General features: G+C 41.0%; 1 protein-coding gene and 1 non-coding gene across 9 annotated transcripts in view; one reads left to right on the top strand and one right to left on the bottom strand.

Moving 5' to 3' along the window:
- Positions 1–247: 247 nt before the first annotated feature.
- The window catches only part of SGMS2 (sphingomyelin synthase 2), an 88,869-nt gene continuing 66,305 nt past the window's right edge, over positions 248–22,811 (bottom strand). For all 8 annotated transcript variants that reach the window (XM_060104647.1, XM_060104630.1, XM_060104637.1 and 5 more), the window contains 5 exons: positions 21,385–22,084; positions 17,887–18,004; positions 12,177–12,330; positions 6,392–6,558; positions 248–4,699 (listed from right to left, as the gene is read on the bottom strand). In XM_060104647.1, the coding sequence (XP_059960630.1) occupies positions 4,496–4,699; positions 6,392–6,558; positions 12,177–12,330; positions 17,887–18,004; positions 21,385–21,935 (1,194 nt within the window). In that variant the 5' untranslated portion in view covers positions 21,936–22,084 and the 3' untranslated portion in view covers positions 248–4,495. The remainder of the gene's footprint in view (positions 4,700–6,391; positions 6,559–12,176; positions 12,331–17,886; positions 18,005–21,384; positions 22,085–22,811) is intronic.
- On the top strand, positions 6,944–7,014 carry TRNAA-UGC (transfer RNA alanine (anticodon UGC)). The gene has a single exon. It is a non-coding gene; the product is annotated as a tRNA-Ala (tRNA).

Genomic DNA, 22,811 nt, shown 5'->3' with positions numbered 1-22,811 from the left:
AAAAGATGCAATTGGCTACCTCTCAAACCTTGTAATAATATTTCTTTTGTGAATATACTCTAACATAACCATACATTTTGCAGCATTAATCATTGCATAGGAGGTAAATTAAATAATGAATTCCAACTTGGCAACTAGATTAACTTATATGTTTATAGTTTCTTCTTTTTCTTTTAAAGGACAGTTATAAATAATTCCACAATAAAGAACTATTCTCATTCATGATTCATTCAGAACACAACATATTTAGATAAATGAATCATAAAATAAATCACAACTTACAAGATGTGTATCTATATAAAAACTTATCTTTGGGTACCTTTTGACATGATTTTCAGTGTTTAGGTATTGAAGTCAAGAGCACTTCTTAATAGAAGAAATATTTTTAGCAAGTAAGTCAAAGGAGTTAAATTATTGCAACACAATGACATTAATAAAAAGGACTCTATACATACAAATAGAAAAGCCTTTAACACAGGGCATATTAACTATAATATGCTTGATTTAACCATGTAAACTCAGTTATTAAGAAATTCCTTCTCATACTTCCTTACACTACAGAAGTGAGTGTGTTAAGACCAGCTTAAACTTTTAATCAGTTTTACAGTGCAAAACAAAAAAATTTTATAAAAGAATTTTAAAAGAAATGTTCAAAATATTCAAGGAACAAGATGTGAACTCTCGACTGAAAAAGAAACTGCATGAGTTCTAGCACGTAAAAAAAACACACACACACACACACAAGAAAGACAGCCAACCTGGTGTTTCAAAGTAAACAAAGTATAGGCAGTTATAAAGGGAGACATTAATGATTGTGATGGTGAGAGGTAAAAACTGTCCGCAAGTTTTCTTTGATCAAACTTATAAAAGATTAGAATCGCAACCCCCTGTGACCTAAGCACATTTTCCCTTTGGGAAAGGTTTAAAATGCCTTTAAAATAATTATCCTTTTGCATGATGCTTTCAGATTATTGACAAAAATAATTTTTAAAATGCCTTTCAAAACTCGAAAATACACTTTAAAAAGTGGCATTTGTGTTCCAAGTCATATAAGGTATTTCCACAAGGGGGCACTGCTATACAGCAAAGAACCTTTGCGATGTCATCCATCAACCAAGACTAGAAACTCGGGCTAGTTCACTACCACTTTCCTTCCACAGCAAAACTTGTTTCCCAAGATGCCAGTAAATTAAATAACAAATTCTAAATTACTTTGGGTGGAACCGAGTAGGTAAGAAGGCTTTATTTTCAGAGCTAGTGGAGGAGATAAAAAAAAAATAGAATCTGAAAGGAATTTATTTTCATTTGAAAGAATTTAGAAAAAAATGTGGCATCATTTACAGAAATTATTATAGAAATACTGCACCGAGGACTTAATCACAGAAAAAGCTTCAAACAGGAGTACTGGCTTACAAAAACAAGGATAACGAATAAGATCTTATAGATTGATTAGCAAGGAAAAGGAGTTCCAAAAATTTATTGTTTCAAAAGGCAAGCTCATAATTATGATTTTTTAATCAAGGTATAATTGACATATAACATTATATTAATTTTAGGTATACAACATAATGATTTACTTGTATATATTGTGAAATGATCACCACAGTAAGTCTAGTAATTGTTTATGTTTTATATCCCAAAGTGGCATGTTGGGTTGAAACTGAAGTTTGCTTTTCTAAATGTAAGTGGGTTTTTTATTTTCCCATCTTGAAACTTTGATATTCCCCACCCCCCCTTATTTTCATAGCACATGCTTCCACAGCATTTATTAGAGAGCTATGACATATACATGTAAAGAACACGGGAGCAGTAGTGTCCACAAATGGGGTCATAGATGTTTTTAAAGTTCTTTAAAAGGTGATGGTATTATGTGAAAAAAAAACAAAACAGGATTATTTGACTAAAATGCAAGGTTTATACTGTTTTCAAGGATCTCCAACAATCAAGGATCTCCATGATTTTTAAAGGTTAAACACCTTTCCTTACTTAATTTGAAGAAGACTGGGTTATCTAAGATGCAGCTGAATAAGGCTCTAAGGTATAGCAGGTTGTTTTATTTGAATTCGAGGCTCAAGGAATACACCAATGTTAGGAGAGCAAAACCCAGGCTTCCGTATCAGATACTTTTCCTCACAATTAGACAAAAGAAATTTAAAATCAGTGTTTTCAAGTAGAACACATTGTCTTATCGCAGATGTCAATATTTAACAAATGAAAATAAGTGAAAATTATGTAGAATTATAGCTAAACACAGCAGGTAAGCTACACATGTTTCTTACTGACTTACTTAATAATAAATACCAGAAAAACTTCTTGCATTCCAAAGCCTGCCAAGGATGTTTAGGGTTTCAATTCTTGTTGTAAATAACCAGATTAGTCTGTCTTTCTGCCTTTGAATTCAACCTTTAGTGTTTCTTTTTTACACAGAGAAAGAGCCATACTGAAAACATATACAGAATTTTAGCACCAAAGGATGATGACCCTTCTGAACAGATCTGTATTGTGCTTCTCTCCAACAATTTAAAGGTCAATTTTGTGTACCGAATCAAGGCCGACTTGTTTACAATGACAAATTTAGGGATGTTTTTCATTCTAAGTGGGGAGAAATTTTCACCTTCAGTATAAATGTAACTGCCTCCTACCAGCCCCCCTGGCCTCTCCACTCTCTGACTAGTGTTGATGACTTTGTGACCTTAAATTTTTTCCTACGGTTACTAGAAGTCTAAAGAAATTAAGCCAAGAATTATCCAAAAGATTCAACAGCATTAAATAATGCACTACATCTGGTCAGATTTTTAAAAATCCATCTTTTCTTTTTTTTTGCATCACCTGAAGGAACTTTAGAAACTATTATTCCCCTTTATTGAGTAGCTGTAACCGACTAACACACCAATTCCAACCATAGATTATAGTGCAGCACCGTGGTATAATTTTAGGGTCAAAGTAAAATTACTCAATTGTGGTATGTGTCCTTAGGACCAGTACATAAGAAACGGAGTCTCTTGCTAAAAGGCAAGGATGCATTAAACTTTTGGATTCCATCTTGGTTTTTCCATAAAGCACAATGTCACTAGGAAGAAATGGGTTTCAGTGAAATGTGACCAACTGTATTTCTGAGTTCCAATTTGCAGCTCTAAAACAGACCTCACACAGGGCGTGACCTGGGAGAGAAACACAGGCTTGTTCCCCACAAGGGCATGAGCATCAGTTCATGCAGCTATGTGTGTTCAGCCTGTGCTACACTGTTGACTGCTCTGGGGGCACAGGTGCAAAGTTACCAGGTGGACAGCAGAAGGACTCCTCATTAGCATAAATAGCCCCATGTCTCCTGTATGTCTGCAACAGAGATCTTAAAATGAAATATTTACACACATGTAAAAATCTGTGGGTGTGTCAAATACTATATTTACTTAGTTCATTTTTTTAAGTTATAAAATTATCAGTTAAAAAAAATAATAAAGTGAAAGTGATATAGTACATTGGGTGGTAGCAGCAGCGCATATTCCCAGACCTGACCCTGACCTTCCCCTTGACAGAGCAGAAACAAAGTTTACCTGAAGTTCACTCACAACCCATGGATCTCCCCCTCACTGATAAGCCTAAATGCTAAAAATCACTCCCGGGCTTCCCTGGTGGTGCAGTGGTTGAGAGTCTGCCTGCCGATGCAGAGGATACGGGTTCGTGCCCCGATCCGGGGAAGACCACATGCCGCGGAGCGGCTGGGCCCATGAGCCATGGCCGCTGAGCCTGCACGTCCGGAGCCTGTGCTCCGCCACGGGAGAGGCCACAACAGTGCAAGGCCCGCGTACCGCAAAAAAAAAAAAAAAAAAAAAAAAAAATCACTCTCAACATTAGGTGATTCTATTTACACAGTGGCCGTATATATCAGATTTTTATTTAAAACATTAACAAATTCTTTTGACCTTGGAGGGAAAAAAATTCCTGAAAAAGTTCTGAAGTAGAGAGCTTTAGTGGAGAAAGAATGAGGGAAGGAGTAGTATGTTCTCTGGCACCTCTTTAAACAAGCTCATTAGTAAAATCCCAGTTTGAGGACTTGTGACCAACGAATGAATACCTGCAGGAGAATATAACTTTCTCAGGATGAATAAAAAACCAGTCAAAGGGTAATACTTCGTTCATCTTCCTAATCATTTGCACAAAATTTGGTCTGCTTCATTTAGCAATCAGTTCTCCTAAAATAAAAACAAAAACAGGGCTTCCCTGGTGGCGCAGTGGTTGACAGTCCGCCTGCTGATGCAGGGGACATGGGTTCGTGCCCCGGTCTGGGAAGATCCCACATGCCGTGGAGCAGCTAGGCCCGTGAGCCATGGCCGCTGAGCCTGCGCGTCCGGAGCCTGTGCTTCGCAACGGGAGAGGCCACAACAGTGAGAGGCCCGCGTACAGCACAAAAAAAAAAAACAAAAAAAAAAACACTATACCTTTGGTTATAGCGATAACTCTTTTGGTCTAAGAGCTGATGCCTTTGTTTTGCTCCTCAGGTAGATTTTTCATTATCTTCACCAATCTTCTGAACCCGTGAATACTTCTTGCAAGACCATTTAAAGCAGCCTGGAGGGCAGGACAGTGGCCAGGAGAAGCAGCAAGGAATTGAGCCTTGTACGTTTTTCTCAAAAAAATAAAAGATGGGGAACCACCATGCTCGAGACAAGAAATTAGTCTGTGAAGAGACCTTCAAGTTCTGTAAAAGATAGAAAAAAAGTAAAATGAGACATATTTTTCACAATTTGCATCCTAATTTGTTTCTTAATTAAACTGTCATTTGCTGTAACTGAACAGGGAAAGCAGCAGAATCCGGATCGCAAGGCAATGCTTGTCTTTGCTCCTTTCCCCTAACTATGACAGGACTCTGGCCACACTTCCAACCCCCTCCACTCTTTCCCTCTCTGTGGCTCAAGCAAATCTTTTTTCTTTTCTTTTTTTTTTTTTTTTTTTACTTTTTGGCCGTGCCCTGTGGCATGTGTGATCTTAGTTCCCCAACCAGAGATCGAGCCTGCACCCCCTGTGTTGGAAGCACGGAGTCTTAACCACTGGACCACCAGAGAAGTTCTCAGGAAAATCTTCTGCCTGCAATTCCAGTAAGACTGGAGACTCAAGAATGGGTGGGAGAGCTAGCTCTCCAGGAGGAAAAATTTTCAGGATATGTCAGTGATCAGATCTGTGGGTCAAGGAAGATGGAAGAGTGAAAGGAGAGCTCATAAGGTTGAGCATATTCAAGGGGAAAAATGAAGATTTTGGTTCATTGGTTTCAGTAGACATCTAGATGGAAATGGAAGAAGGAAGATGGAAATAGGAGATGACAAAATAGGAAACAGAGCCACGGAGACAAGTAAAGTAATCCATAGGAGGGGCATTTATTAGTGGACACCACTAACTGTGAACTGGATTTAGATCCTTGGGGAAACTACATATTTCAGTTGCTCACAAATTCTCCCAACATTATATGCATCAGACAATATGGCAGGACTATCCCAAGATAAGTGAGTCATGGCCCGCAGACTAACTCTATTAACACCAAGGACATACACTAAGGCTAGGAAGACACAGAGAAGGGATCATTCCATCTTGGGACTAGAGGCAGAGAGCAGGAGTTAGGAAAGGCTTCTCAGAAGAGATGGCATCTGAACCAGCTCTTTCAGAATGAATGGGAGAAGAAAAAAAAGTCATCTAGGAACAGGAGGCTGCAGAAACAAATACGGAAGGATAACAAGGGAAGCCAGGGCTTCCCTGGTGGCGCAGTGGTTGAGAGTCCGCCTGCCGGTGCGGGGGACACGGGTTCGTGCCCCGGTCCGGGAAGATCCCACATGCCGCGGGGTGGCTGGGCCTGTGAGCCATGGCCGCTGAGCCTGCGCGTCCAGAGCCTGTGCTCCGCAACGAGAGAGGCCACAACAGTGAGAGGCCCGTGTAACGCAAAAAAAAAAAAAGAAGGGAAGCCAGAGAGCACAGTATCACCAAGAGATGTACAAAGTCCAGCTCTTCATTAGTTACTCATTTTGCCTGACTTTTAAAATAGTTGCTGTCTTTTCCTCAAAAGAGCAGGGCATGTTTCACCTAGCTGCACAACAATGCTTCCACAGAGAAGGTTCCTAAACTTTTATTCAATTTTAATTCTCCTATAAATTAGCTGAAATTAGTAAAACACCGTGCTTTATAATTATACAGCATTTTTACCCTCGAACATCATTTATAGTTGTGACATTCTTTATTTTAAGAGGCAGTCATTACTATAAGTTTAAGTGAATTGACCTAAACCACACGTTTAGGCAGCGACGGCAGTTATTCCCATTAAGCTACTGGAAATGCCACTGTGTGAAAAGGGGTCCACTGCATTTAAAGAAAAGAAATTATCCAAGGATAATGTCACTGCTCTCACCTTTTCATTGGCCATGGAATGGTACCACCAAAAGAGCCGTGTTGTGATATAATAAGCAACGATCACATCGACAGTATAGTGTTCGTGTGCTACAAGAATGCAGATGATCCCAGCAGCGCTCAGCAGCCAGCAGAATAAATGATACCACCAGAAGTGACGAGGCGAATCTGGACAGCAGAAAAAGTAATAGTTAATAGGACTCCCAGAGGTGGACTGAATGATGACAGTCTATCCTAATGACCTGAGAAAAGTCTAAGGCCAGGAAGTCACTGAAGGAGAGAATGGATAACCCAAAATGAGTCCCTGTGAACTGGCTGGGATTTGCTCCGGTTGCCAGGGGGAGACGGGGTGCTGTTGGTTAACAGGTCTATTAGTAATTCCCCGGGGCGGTTGGTAACACTATGTACTCTAGGTCTTACCCACAGTGTTTAATAATTAGGAAGAGAACAGAAATATTTCACATTAGGTTTGAATCGGCTCATGCTGGCTCCTGTAGGGACCCCACTGGAAAGAGAAACAGTAGAGTGAAAAGAAAGGATAGTTGTCAGGAACTCCCTGATGGTCCAGTGGTTAGGACTCAGCACTTGCACTGCTGTGGCTGGGTTTAATCCCTGGTCAGGGAACTCAGATCCCATGAGCCATGCTGTGTGGCCAAACAAAGAAAACGAAAGGGTCGTTGTCTATGAAAATGGGGCGGTGGGGTGGAGGAGGGAATGAGAAAGCAAGAGTAATTTTAGGCCTTATATATAAACTTACTTTGATTTCTATAGGGAGAGAAAAATGGTATTTGTGGCTAGCAATATTTTGATTCTCGGCAATATTTTTTTTTTTTTTTTTTTTTTTTGCGGTACGCGGGCTTGTCACTGTTGTGGCCTCTCCCGTTGCAGAGCACAGGCTCCAGACGCGCAGGCCCAGCGGCCATGGCTCACGGGCCCAGCCGCTCCACGGCATGTGGGATCTTCCCGGACCGGGGCACGAACCCATGTCCCCTCCACTGCGCCACCAGGGAAGCCTGTTTCTCAGCAATTTTATACTGTTATTGCCAATAGCAACTATAAGACACTCCCTATGTAAAGCTTGGGATTCTTGCCTATTCACTTATGGGTTTGAGCCTTACCTAAAGAGGGCACTAAGTTCATGACACTGATCAGCTATAAGAGAGAACTAAAGCACTGGGGAGGTTAAATATGATCGCACGCCCCCCAGCCTTCCCACACAGGTGGTAATGACACAGGTGTAACTGGAACCAGTGCTCATCTCTAGTAACTTCTCTTTTCTTTGAATAACTGTTTCCTTTTTTCTATTTTAAAGCTTTATTAGCTCACAAAGATAATAATCGAATAAACTAAAATTTATTTCATATTTAACTGTGTTTATATTTATAGTGATATTTACTTTCAAGTGTGGAAGAATGGTTGAAGAGCAAAAAGATCCGTTTCCCGAACTTGACATGACACATCAAATCAAACATGGTTCAAATAAAAATTAAATAGCTGTTGCTCTTTTAGTCCTACGTGGAACAGTAAGATGATAAACCTGTATTTGCATTTGAAAGTCTGATTTTCTATTTCTGAACATGCAGCTCATTATTTCCAACTCTTGCTTGGTTCATTCTGCCATGAGGTTCTAGCAGATAACTCAGGAAATCTGAGAATTCTATAGCTAGGAGAGGCCTTACTTCTGTAGCCTGGGGGGCCAGATCCAGTCCCCATAACTGTTCTGGTGGGATCTGAATGTTACAAATTGAAGTAACATTCAGAAATCTGGAGATTTCACTAAATATGCATTCTCCAGCACCACAGACCTCACCCCTCCCTGAAGCCTCCCATCAGCCCTACTTCCCTTCCTAACAGGTCATCTGGTATTTACCTTAAAAGTCCAAAATGTCTGAGCAAAGCAGAACTATGCTGTATTTGTTTATCCACAAGAAGCAAAGCTGAAGTAGGTAGGGAGTAAAGAGGTGGCCCACTTTACTACTCGTGGAACTGAAAATGAGGTTTCAGGAATGGCTAGATGCCCTAGCACTGCTCTCCTGGCACATAAAAATGTATTCTCTATGAGCTACCACACTGGGATCACTGCTCATTAACTGAGCACACTGGCTGGCCCAAAGAAAAGATTTAATATGAACTATTTTGAAATAGAAATGGCAAAATGGTAATCCTCTCTGTTCTCTCATTCTACCCACAGGGATAACCTTGAGTTGAGAGGTGATGATACAATTATTAATGAACTCCACTGTCTGTGTGGGATCCTAGCCCTAGTTGTCAATGAATAATAGAGACAATAGACTTTGTGTAGTAGCAAGGTAAAAAAAAAAAAAAAGAAAAAAAAAAGTAGTTTCCTCGACTAGCAAGACATTTGGTTTTAAGAGCTACATTGATTTTTCCAGGCTAATTTTATAGGGAACCTAAGTCCCAAAGATAATATTTGCACACCTGGGTAAGACCCTCTCTCATTAATCCACAAAATGATGCTGGTCCCACGTTTTCAACTACTCTCATGACTAAATTCAAATCTGCTCGTAACAACGGAGTAAACAGGGAGAGTCCAAAATGATCAAAAGGCAGGAAAGCAAAAAATATACAAATGATGCATCTAATTCTAGAAGCAGAATGTTCAAAGAAACCACTGGAACCGATGCTTACTCAGAACAGCAACACATGGTATAATTTAGAAGGTAACTGTTTTTCCTAATTGCATAGGAAACGGGCGTAAACATGGAATGCCCAGTTTATGTACAGAACTGATTCTAAAGTTGGGTTTGTATCAAGCATTACAGATTTGCCCTTTGGTTTCTCACCAAAACTTGGAGAAAGCGAGAGTAGCATTGACATATATACACTACCAAATGTAAAATAGCTAGCTAGTGGGAAGCAGCTGCATAGCACAGGGAGATCAGCTCAGTGCTTTGTGACCACCTAGAGGAGTGGGATAGGGAGGGTGGGAGGGAGACGCAAGAGGGAGGAGATATGGGAACATATGTATATGTATAACTGATTTACTTTGTTATAAAGCAGAAACTAACACACCATTGTAAAGCAATTATACTCCAATAAAGATCTATTTTAAAAGAAATAGAAAGGAAAAAGCAGAATGTAATTCTTTCCTTGCTGTATGTAGACTTATACAATTTAAACAAGCTCAAGCTCAAATCATATGTGGGGAAGAAAATGTCTCTACATACTGCATCAACCTTTATTAAAGCATAGAAATAAACACAAAGTTGCCCTGCTATTGCTCTGAGGTGAAAGTACAACAATAAGCAATACATCCAGGCTATTTCTTAGCAATTCTATAAGATCAGACAGCTTGGGTTTCCAAAAATTCTAAACAGAGCCAAGAAATTGGTAGTGTACCCTCTGGAGTCAGCCTGCTTGAGGTTGAATACCCCATCCTCCAATTACTAACTGTGGACTGTGGCTTAATTCATTCACTTTCTTTATGCTTAAGTTTCCTCTGAAAAATGGGGAAAAACAGTGTTTCCCTCATGAGGTAGCTACAAGAATTAAACGAGTTAATTTGCATCAAGGCCTTGAAATAGTGCCTGGCACAGAAAAATAGTACTATGTCTATTTGCTGTTATTGGTAATATCACTTGGTCTTCAATTATTTTATAAAACTGACTCTCAGTTTCCTGGGATGTTTTCTCTTCATTACCTTATGTTTTCCACCCACAGTAGCTTCACTCTAACACTCTAACATGTAACTCCTCCCGGCCCTCATCCTTCTCCTCCTTTTTTTTTTCTTTTGCTGTACGCGGGCCTCTCACTGTTGTGGCCTCTCCCGTTGAGGAGCACAGGCTCTGGACGCGCAGGCTCAGCGGCCATGGCTCACAGGCCTAGCCGCTCCGCGGCTTGTGGGATCTTCCCGGACCGGGGCACGAACCCATGTCCCCTGCATCGGCAGGCGGACTCTCAACCACTGCGCCACCAGGGAAGCCCATCCTCCTCCTCTTCTTCTATAAGCTTTTATGATCTGTAGATTAGAGAGAAGATCCTACAACCCAAATGAACCTCTGGACTGGAAAATGACTGATCTTACACAGATCAGTTTTTGCTGAACTTTCCACAGCAAAAGACTGAGCCCTATAAACAACATAAATCGCTCTGCCCACCACCCAGAACCTGTAACTAGGTATTAGAAATTAGAAATTTCAGAAGATTGAAATTTAAGGGGGAGTTATTGGCGCACAGACAGAGCTAGGTTCCTCCCCTCCACCACCCCTCTCCAACCGTGTAAGAACAGAACTATGGGACAAGGTGCAGAAGGCCCTCTGCCTTCCAGTCAGACAGTATGACAAAGGCCGAACACTTAACATGCTGCTCTTCTAACTCAAAGCTTGTGTGTAGCATTCAGAAAGAAAACAATTCAGAAGATATACAATTGTCACCAAAAAAAAAAAAAAAAAAAAGACTTCATCTACTACAGAGACTCTCCTCTCTTTGTCATATTGCCCTCAAAGCAGAATTAAAACCTATAACCCTGGGCAGTCTATGGGGCAAGAACTCACTTCTGCACCACTGGAAGATAAACTTTGATGGGTCTAAACCTGTTTGGATCCATGACAGACTAAGAGAAGAAAGGAGAGAAGGGGACTAACCAAGGAGCCTCCTTCCCCTGGTCTCTGCCCAAAGACCTCCATGATATGCTCTGCAAGTGAAGACAATTGAGATAAGCCTCTAAAAGAACAATGGCATGGGGATAGGGTATCTTGGAACTGAAGATGAAGGTTAATACCGACCAGATTGGAAAAAATGGAGGGAGAAGCATCACTACTTCAAAAGGATTTTGAGAGAATGGGTCCAAATATACAAAGCCTCAGAAATCTGCTAGGCAGCTAAAACCAAATACAACCTCCTTCACAATGAACAAGACGTTATTCCAGCCAAAAAAAAAAGCCACTGGAATACACAAGAATTTTGTATAATGGGAATTAAGTATATAAATATGGGGAGATATTTCACATTCTCATCTCCATGTTGCTTTCTAAGAAGAAAATGGTTAGCATTGGCAAACTGTTTCATGAAGATGCATATTAAAGCACAGAAAGCTACTGGAAGTGACGAAACTAGAATAAAGTGGGATAAGGACACGTTAAAAAAGGTTTAAAAAGGGGAAAATATTAACCAAAGTATTTGGGATGATGGAATGGATGTTCCATACAATGGAAATTTCATTCAAAAGTCCTTTCCATTTGGCTCTGGAACATACTGATTCTTTTTTGCAGTAACCTTAACAATAATTCTTCTTTGTTTCAACATTAAAATAGCTTTTCATACCTTAAGAACTACTAACCAAGGAGGGAGACATTTTGGAGGCATGCTAAATGTTAGCAAGAAGCCAGGGCCGGGCTTCCCTGGTGGCGCAGTGGTTGAGTGTCCACCTGCCAATGCAGGGGACACGGGTTCGTGCCTCGGTCCAGGAGGATCCCACATGCCGCGGAGCGGCTGGGCCCGTGAGCCATGGCCGCTGAGCCTGCGCGTCCGGAGCCTGTGCTCCGCAACGGGAGAGGCCACAGCAGTGAGAGGCCCACATACAGCAAAAAAACAAAACAAAACAGGGCCAAGCTTTAAGCCTTCCTTCAGTGTTCAAATCACATACGACTGGTTGAAATGATTTAAACACACACACACACACACACACACACACGTCACACACACACACACATATCCCTCTTTCCATAGCTATCAATTCCAATAGAATAAGGACTCTTATCAGTTTCAGGGCTTAGGGATCCCGCCCACTACAACAATCAATAAAGCAGGAATGAGTTATTACTTACATTCTTTGATGAACAAATAAGTAAGTGTCAGCACAACTGTGTGACCGCTGAAGAGGAAGTCTCCACACAAGATATGAGACCCAGTTATGGACAATCCGCCACCAGAAATCAACCGTAGAATCCGCTGTACTTTTGCCTGAGAGTCTCCGTTGAGCTGAATGACACAAGAAGATCAGGAAAAAAATTTATAAGCTGATAAAATCATGTTTTAGCCTAATTAATGTGATATTTAGAAAGGCCACCAGGTTGTGATTTTTTTTCTTTTTAACTTCAGTCAAAAAGAATCCAAGGGGGAAGCTACTCAAACTGAATTTTATTCATTGTACTGGCCAGTTTTAGTGATACGTTTTAAATTATTCAGTATGTTACTAATAATACATTTTAGTGGTGGTGTGTCCTTGGGCAAAGCTTTTAAAAATACTAATAACCAATGACTTCACCACAGTTATGGACTAAAAAGATCAAAGCTCCTTTCTTTCCTCTTTGCAGGGGGAGGTTGGGGTTTCAGATGGCTAATACTTGATTGGGCTGCACTCCACATCACTAATACTCTACAGTGTATTCGTACCTTGTGTTAGGTGGGCAACCTAAAGTGTGCATATAGCTGTATTAACATCTGATCAAAACATTTACAGTTAAAAAGCACTGCAATACATTAACTAATTTAAATAGGCTTGAAAATGACGGATGAGGGATGTACTGGCAGCTTTAAAATGAGTAGCTCGATCAGGAAAAACATCCTCCAAAGCAATAACCTGTGTGCTGTGGCAGGAGGTCAGGAGAGAGCTCCCTGGGCAAGGGTGGAGAAGCCCCGAGAAGCTGTCGTGATGACATGGGGAACAATCATGGGTTAGGGCAGGAGTTTGAGGCAACAGTCAAAAGTTCATACCCCGTTAAAACGTAAGCATACGGGTATCACTTACATGTGGAATCTGAAAAATACAACAAACTAGTAAAAGAACAAAAAAGGAAGCAGACTCACAGATATAGGGAACAAACTAGTGGCTACCAGTGGGGAGGGAAGGGAGAGGGGTAATATAGGGGTGAGGGAGTGGGAGATACAAACTACTGTGTGTAAGATCGGCTCAAGGATGCATTGTACAACACGGGGAATAGAGCCAATAATTTGGCAATAACTGTAAATGGAGTGTAACCTTTAAAAATTGTATTAAACCCCCCCAAAAAAAACCGCCCCCCCAAACCCAAACCTTAAGCATACAGGAAGGAGTAGTGGACTGAGATGGAATGCACGGGAAAATGGAATACTGAAACACTGTAGGGCCGGATGGAGGGTTTCCGATCAGTCTAATAGCAAGTGAATAGGTTCAGAAAATCAAAGAATGACACTCAGAAATAAAATGGAGTCAGAGTATACACAAGAAGAGAAATATAGGAAGACCATTAATGACTATTTTCACTTGGGACCGGGGGCACAGTTGTAAGATACGGTGCTTTTCATACTCAGTGATGATCCTTCTGGGCAACTGGCCCCTGAAGCATGGCCAGGCCAGTCATGATGGTGGCAAACTGTTTGGTGGTGTAGACAGGTAGTGTCTAGTCCAAGTAGATGTGTAGTGGTGAAGGAGGGTAAGATGTGTACAGATGGAGAAGACAGTCTAGGAGTAGAGAAATTGAGTCTCCAAAGCAGGTGGGAAACCATCCTATATGGTAAAATGGGAATTAGGGCAGGATTCCTTGCCTAAAACTTTCCTGATTAAAAATATCTTATGGGGCTTCCCTGGTGGCACAGTGGTTGAGAGTCCGCCTGCCAATGCAGGGGACACGGGTTCGTGCCCCGGTCTGGGAAGATCCCACATGCCGCGGAGCGGCTGGGCCTGTGAGCCATGGCCGCTGAGCCTGCGCGTCCGGAGCCTGTGCTCCACAGCAGGAGAGGCTACAACAGTGAGAGGCCCGCGTACCGCAAAAAAAAAAAAAAAAAATCTTATGGATCTGGAAAGCTTTCTGGTATTCAGGTGACCCTTGTAAAAAGGCAAACACACCGTGATCGGGTGATAGTTGAGAATAAGGCTCTGCAGCAGAAAATGACATGAAACAGGATTAGAGTGCAGCGTGCGAAACTGGAGGTTTCAAAGAAACTCAACTTTCTTCAAGAGTTTGCTTAGGCCGAGCCCAGCTGGCAAAACCAAGAGAACATGTGCATTTTATCAAGAATTGACAGTCCTTAAACCAAACAGGCCAAGTAACAGGTGACCCTGCCTTGAAAAGACAGGGTCTAGAAGGCAGTAAAGGATCTCTACCCGGAGAAGATAAGGACTGTTGACAGAGTTGCAGGACTCATTTCAGGTGCCCCTCAGGAAAGGCGTACTGCAAACCACATAAAATGACGTGAAAGCCCTTGATGTGGAGGATAGAATCTAGCATGCGCTTTATCAGATCAGCCACAGACCTTCAGGAATTTCTGGTGGTGCGGTTGGTACAAACAACTGTCAACAATGAGATCAAATAGAAAGGTACGTACACTCCGCCTGACCATTGTGTTCCCAGTTTAAAGAACACATTATTCATTTCAAAACTATAATAATATTTTTTTATCCACTGACCCACCCCAACTCAATACTCGAATTTTCTAAGGGCAGAAACACTTAAATTTCTTTACTAGAAAGATATGTAGATGGATCAAAAGGCATAATTAAACCAGGAGCTAAAATACTGCCACACTTTCTCTTCTCTCCCCTTTCTTTCAGCAATGTTGGTGTATTGAGATTTCCGATAGCATCTGATTCCAAATGCCTTCACAGAACAGAGGAAGGACTCTCTTCTTGCTTTTTCTGTACTTTCTAAGTTCTTAATTCCTCAGTCCTGTCACTGATATCTTAAGATGTCAGACCATGCTCAGCATAAATGTGTTTTTTTTTTTTTTTTTTTGCGGTACGCGGGCCTCTCACTGTTGTGGCCTCTCCCTTTGCGGAGCACAGGCTCTGGATGCGCAGGCCCGGCAACCATGGCTCACGGGCCCAGCCGCTCCACGGCATGTGGGATCTTCCCAGACCAGGGCACAAACTCTTGTCCCCTGCATCGGCAGGCGGACTCTCAACCACTACACCACCAGGGAAGCCCCAGCATAAATGTTAAACAGAACTTCAAGAAAGGAAATTTTAAAAGAGGGCTGAAAGAAAACTGGGAAGGGGGAGGGTAATAGTGAGAGCTGGGATTAACAGATTATTTTCTAGTTCTGTTCTATTTCATTGAGGCCCTCTATCACACACCACTAAAGACTCTAGTTCCTCGTAATTTCCTCAGTTTTCAGACCCATTCTATGCCATTGCTGGATATGAAACTGAAGATGTGGAAAACCAGGAAGAGAAGCATTGATCATAATAGCCAAAACAGACAGAGCTCAGTGTTCTCAAGGGTTCCTCAAACTATGACCTCCACACAACATTTCCCACAAAAATAAATTAGGTACAAGAGAGCCCAACTTGGCTGCTGCCAAACCAGAAACCTTACCATCCACACACCATCCCTTCAATTTAGAAGAGAAGTCCTTTGGACCTCTATGGCCAGGATGAGAGGGAAGCTTTCTCAGGGAAAGGAATGTAGCAGTGCCAGCCCAACATTCCTGTGGCAAAAGGGGTTTGAGAAGCTAAATCATTTCATGTGAGTTCCAATAACTAGGTCAATATCTATTTAAACACAATTTTCAGAACTCAAATTTTGCAACTTCAAACTAAGACTTGGGTGTGTGGGAAGAAGCAAATCATTAAGCCAAGGACTTAAAGTAAACCATAGGATGGAGAAGGGGGAAGGCAATTGGAAAACTGTGAGAGCCAAGGATTTCACTAAGGGCCTATCACTGTGATGGCTTCTGTGATCACATCCACTAAGTAACAAGTGATGTGAGGCATCAGTGACTAGTCAGATAACCTTCCATAGCAAGTGGCTTCAGTATACACAGTTCTGTCATTGCTCTCAGTCACTAAGGGCATTCTATAGAGTCAGCAACAAAGGAGACAGGTAGATTATCTAATAGTTTTGTAACCACAAAAATCTAAGGAGCACTCAAAGCCAGCGGCTGAACCACAAATAGAATGCAATTCTGCCTCTTGCTCTATAAGACCACATCACCTCTACTGAAACAAATTGATTTGTGTTTGTTTTACTGAACCACAATCCAGGCACCAATAGCCTGCTGATGCTTCAGGAAAGGGTCTTAGGTCTTGACATCTGAACACAGGGGCTGTTCCCAGAGCTTCCACTGTGAACATTTGTAGCTTGGTTACCCAGCAGTACATTTGCTCTTGTGGCTTCTGAAAATTGCAACTTTTCCACAGAAGATAATCTTTACATGCTTTCTGTAATCATAGCACTTCATCCCTGCAAACCTCACCCGTTACTAGGATGGGCTTGCCTTCTTTCCTGTGGCCATTTCTTCATTTAACCCATTGCAATAACCCCTTAGAAGTGTTTATTATGCTTCTGAACTTCTCCCATGACTTAAATTAGTTTCACTAAAAATCAGTCAATGTTTAAATTCAATATGTACACTTTTCATTACAGACACTTTCTGCTTTGATGGCTTTGGAAAATTATAGCTTCTCCAAACCGCACCTATATTTGGTGATGGAGACTGTTGACTTCTTCAGAACAACTCTATTTTTCCTTCCACCTTGGACATCTGCTTAGTGTTCAGTTAAATATGATAGTCTTCATTCTCTTGCCCAGAAAGCACATGATTTGTAAGTTTCCTTTTTAAACCAGGGCACACTGGGGTCTAAGATGATTAACAGCTCTCTTGAGAAATGACTCTACCTGGAGAAACTATAAATCCTGCTTACAACAGTTTCAGTATCCATTCTCACACTCTATCTCAGTGAAAGGCCACTCGATCCTTCCAGCTGCTAAAAGCTTTGAGGTCATCCTTGACTTCTTTCTCTTAAACCCATATCCAACTTATTAGCACATCCTGTTGGCTCTACCTTCAAAATACATCCCGAGTCAAACGGCTTCTCCTCATTTCCACTGCCACCACCAAGGTTCAAGTTCCTACAATGGGCACAGAGGCCCTGTGAGATCTGTGGCTGCATCATCTCAACTCTTCATAACTCTATGCAGCCACACGTGTCTCCCTGCTCTTCCCTGAATGCACTATGATTAAGTTATTTCCTTGTCCTGGAGTTCTCACCCCATTCACATGGCTCACTCCCTCATCTTGGCTGCCCAAAAGCTTTCTTATTGAAGAAGCTTTTCCTGACCAGTCTATAAATTAGTACCTACCCTCACAGTCCCTTTCACCCTTACTCAGCTTTACCGTTCTCCATCTGATAGCCACCTGACTTACCACCGTGTAACAAGTTATGACTTCATTTAACTGTCACCATCCTTCAATAAGAATATACGTTCTCGGAGGAGCAGAACTTTGTTTTGGTCATTGCTGTTACACAGTGCCTGGTATATAACAGGAACTTAATACTTTCAAAATGAATTCATGAATGAGCAAATGAGAAGGCAAAAATGCAGAGTCAAAGACCCAATAGTAACTTCCAGTTAGCAGAAAATGAATTTTTTATGCAGAAAACATATCAGTTTTATGAACACATTTTAAGGTTTCCCCCCAAGATCTAAAGCAAAACAAAACATGCTAGATTTCAGTTAACATATATGAACGTGTCTAGGAGAATGTGTAACAGAGAGCAGGTGTTCAATCACTGTTTGCTTAATGTCCTCTAAATGGTAATTCAGAGGCGCTTACCTTTGGAGCACACTGGAAATGCATTCCAGGCACAGGGAGAGTAGTAACGTACATCGTGATACAGCGATACAGGTACAAAGTTCCAATGATAAAAAAGAATCTGCGCCCCACTATTGACCTAAAGGAAAAATAGGGATGGGGAAAAACAGGTTTACTGGGGTTTTTTGCTCCTAAGGCAACATAAAATAATGTTTAACAGAATAAAGAATAATTGCAGTTTTCAGAACTGAAGATTCACATAGTGCAATTAATCTAGGTGGGTTGGGCCCCAAAGGAATGAGTCTCTGGGGAGAGGGGGTGTTAAAGTAGATTAAGGATTTTACACAACTACCACCCCTAAAAAAGGCCCTCTTTGCCAGAGAATTCAATGGACCTCTCTACGTTGTCAGTCAACTCACTGCATTAATAAACCCTCTCTTGAGAACACAGCAGAGGTATAAGCGAGCCACAGTCACAGAGGAATTAACTAATGAGCTAAGGTGATACGACATAATTGGGCACATAGGGAAATGGGACAACTCTTTTAACCTAAGTTATATAAGCAAGGTTTATTTGGGGACTATCCAAAAATATTCTGACAACTTAGGCATGAACTATTTTGTCTACGACTACAGAGATTTTCAGAAAATTATATTTTGAAGATGTTCAAAGTGTCCTCGTGCATTTAAGGACATTTAAGAGTGAAGCTGTAAACTGATTAGTTTATCCTGATTTTATGCAATCTTGATCAAAAGACGTAAAAAAAAAAAAAAGAATCCCACAAGTCCTTTTTCACCTTATATGTTTCGGTGAAGACAGTTGTCTTGACTAACATTAGTCCCTGTCCTTTGCCCCCTAAGTCATCAGTCTAAGGCAGTGGTTCCCAGAAGCTGGCTTTGAGCACACTGTCCTCCAAAGGGAAGGGTTTTGCCCATCTGCACCACTGTCTCTTGGGTACCTGAATGGGCATCAAGAATTCTGAAGGTGACTCTGTTGTGTAGTTAGAGGTGGACCTATAAACTCTGGGCTCTATAAAGATGGCTGGGATCCACAAAGCCCCTAGAATTACTAGTTGTAACTTCCCTAGTACATAAAATATGTTACTCCAGGTCTCCCATTTTCAGAGCTCTCAAACTTCCAAAGCCAGTGATCAAAAACCTCTGGAAAAACAGGCAATTTTAGGCATGTGGAATATTTTATGTTTTCTCCAAGACTGTGGTGTGCCACGGATCAAGGTATAATTCAGGTAACTGTTGGGACTTCTAAAGAATCATGTACAAATATAATTTTAGCTGCCTGTCTCCAAAAGCTATTTTAAGGAGATTCCAGGGTTTCTGGGGTCAAAATATAGAGAGAAACACGTTGACTAGTTGATGAAAGTATCTATTTCTTGCAAGGCATTTCTTTCAAAGGCTTGCTATTCTAGCCCTGCCTTTTCTAGTACTGAAAAGGAACAGGTAATGAACATTGCTGAGTGCTTCCATTTGGTTAAGTGAAAAACTATTCTCCCTTTGATTCAAACCCAGGTTCAAAAAGAGTGCTGAACTGTGCTCCATGCTGTTAGACAAGGTGAAGTAATAAGCAGGAATTATTATGGGTCAATTATATTCATTCCAGTATTCAGAGTTCAGCTGTACTCAGAACAGAAAATTAATTTAAGAGGTGAAACAGGCACTCCGCAGCCTTATTTAAAGAACTACTGCCAGTGATTTTTTTCCCCCATAGCTTTAAAGGTGTTTTAAGTGAGAGAGTGAGAGTGAAAGAGAGAGAACAACTAGAATTTCTTATTCAGCTGGAATGTTCAAAACGGGTTATAAAAATTACTCTACCAGTTACTAAAATATAAGATCCAATTCTATACGAAAAGGAAAAAGGAAAATTAGTGTGATTTCCCCAAGGTTTTGCTAGTGGATTGTGACCCAAACAGTGGCTATCATTAAAACATGCAGCTGGCCTGTGTGGAAATAAGTTTTGACATGGTAAAACCGAAGTTGGCACTGGAGAGACAGGTAACAACTGTCCTCTACGTGAAGATGCAAATACACCAAGACTGTACTGCAGGCTGGAAGCCAGCTACTTACCCGGCCCTGGGAAATTTCTCTTTCACACACATATACAAATAAAACTTTGCTCTGAAACAAAGGAGAGAGCAAATATCTTTGGCCTGGGCAGTCTCTCTTATATTCAGTGTCAATTCCAGACACTAAAAAGGAAAACGCTAAAGTTCAACAGCTACACTGTGTTTGCTTTTAGCATAAAGCACGTTACAACTAACAACTTTAGGGTAAAGTTCCCCTACTAAGTAAAAGACAATTGACAGCTATGTCTTTTACTTATACATTATTAAGAGAAATATTTTAAAGAAAATGCTTAGGAATGACTTCAGTTTGTGGAATAAGTTTTCAAAACTGCACACCTGCATGTGCGGAACTCTTTAACAAAGAGACTGAACTCTTCAAATCTCAAAGCAACAACCAATTGAAAGAACAATATAGCATAAATTCCTTCTTCAAAAAATGATCTTGTGACGTTACTACTGAAACCCTATTTGACTCTGAAGTGTATTGACTATGTTAGCATGTATTACACTTTCAAAAGCCTCCGTTTATGGGCAATGTTTTCATTAAACTTATATTTGTGATTTAATTATTAGAATCTTAGTAGAGAAAAAACATCTGAATGATGGCTGAGGACAAAAGGAAAATTGAGGGGCCTTTTTTCTTAATGGACTAGCAGTCAGAATTCAACAGGGAAGCAGAAATAACCACCTCAGAGCTGTGTCCTATTTTTAAGTATCTTCAAAGCAAAAGTACCTGGCTTACTACACTTCCTGATTCCTGCTATTCTAAAATGGGAAGACTTAAACCAATGAACTAAATGCTCCTTTGTGATGGCTTGAGGAAACCAGAAGGCACGTTTACTTTAGAAATCTAAAACCCAAACCGCATGGACCCACTTCTAAATGCAGTTTATTAAACAAACTCTTGTGACTGGATTGCCAAAAGGCAAAAGGAAAAGACATGTAAAATTCGAGCTCTTGAAGACAGGCAAACCTCAAAGCCTGCAATTGACCAATACAGTCATCACATTATGAGTAACAGAGAAAAAAGCTTACCAGCCTACAACTTTCCCCACCTGTCAAGAGCCTGGAATAACACAAGCATGATGAAGTGAATGTTTTTCCTTTCCAAGGCTCTTAATGTATCATGCAAATACCATAGTGCCAAGTTGCTTGAAATTAGAACTGCACCTTAAATTTACAAAGTCTGAATCATCCACCACAGTACTTCTGCACCTTCACACACAGCTGCCACTTTCATACAGTTGCTCAATAAATGCTTATGGAATAATGACTGGATTTACTCAAGGCTGTAGATCTTTCTATTGATTATTTTCATTAAGTGCCTGGATAAGACTGAATTTATCAGATAAAACCGAGAAAGATCATTTCAATTACACACCGGCTCACTAAAATATAAACTCATGGCCAATCCCCAAAACATGTTAGACCTTACTTACCTGTATCTCAGGAATAGCCACTGGGTGATCCATAATCCAACTAATATAATTCCATTTATTTCTGATACAGAAAATGCCCATTTCACTCGATCTATGTAATCAAAAAACTTGTCTGGGAGTGGAGGGCTGAGCTCCTTGGGAGGGACCCTCTCGTGCACAACCGTGATCATGACGGTTGTCAGGACGAGGTTGAAAAGAGCGTACACGAAGGCAATGCCCGTTTTCCACCACTCTAGGGGAAATTGGTTCCTCGATTCCACGGGGATAGCAATTTGGATATAGTCCGGGTACTCTTTGGTGCCCTTTCGCAACCCATTGGATAAACTCTTAGGTTTACCATTGCCATTTTTGTTCTCTTCTTCAACAGGTTCAGCGGGTCTTGTGTAAGTGTTCGCAGGATCATTGGTTTGGTTTTCCATATGTTCTTCAAGCTTTGCTGTCTCTATGATATCCATTGTCCTCCGGTCTTCAGACCAAAAAGGAGATGGTAAAGTTCTTGTTCTTTGTGGAAACTCAACTTTTTTTAATCCTTCTACTGCCAAGATCAACATGGACTCTTACAACTGATTCTGTTTCCTAGTACAAAACATAGAGGGTCTCCATCGGACTACGGTTCCTCCTGGACAACCATCTGCTGTACATTCACCGCTCTCAGGAAAGGAAGCCAATTTTCTTTCCCCCAAAGATGTTGCTATCCCACCTGTAAAAACAAAACAGAACTATGTTCAGAAACTGTGCTTGTCCAGTTGTCAAGCATCCAAAACAAAAACATTATCAAAATAAGGAAACAAATACCAAAGCCATTTGCTTTATAAATGTATCGTCAGAACATAGTTAAAGCTGCTGAGATGGAGTATATTTATAAAACATTGAGGGACTTCCCTTGTGGCACAGTGGTTAAGAATCCACCTGCCAATGCAGGGGACACGGGTTCGAGCCCTGGTCTGGGAAGGTCCCACATGCCGCGGAGCAACTAAGTCCGTGTGCCACAACTACTCAGCCTTTGCTCTAGAGCCCGTGAGCCACAACTACAGAGCCCATGTGCCACAACTACTGAAGCCTGTGTGCCTACAGCTCGTGCTCCGCAACGAGAGAAGCCACCACAATGAGAAGCCCGCGCACCACAATGAAGAGTAGCCCCCGCTCGCCGCAACTAGAGAAAGTCCACACACAGCAACAAAGACCCAACACAGGCAAAAATAAATAAAATTTAAAAATAAATAAATAAAAATAAAACATTGAATTGTTTCACCTTGGAATTCTTCTCTTTTTGAGCTCATGTCAGTATAAATAGGAAAATTTTAATAAACAATTCCTTTTAAACTTCTATAAATAAAAGTCAGGACCCAGCATTGCAAACACTTCATCAGACACTATCACTTGTTGCAAACCATGAGGTCATAAAAAGCTAGACCCACCCAGAGATT

This window comes from Mesoplodon densirostris, chromosome 1, assembly GCF_025265405.1.
Source record: "Mesoplodon densirostris isolate mMesDen1 chromosome 1, mMesDen1 primary haplotype, whole genome shotgun sequence".
NCBI lineage: Eukaryota > Metazoa > Chordata > Mammalia > Artiodactyla > Ziphiidae > Mesoplodon > Mesoplodon densirostris.
The sequence above is the reverse complement of the archived record's forward strand: the minus strand, read 5'-3'. Positions and strand labels throughout refer to the sequence as shown.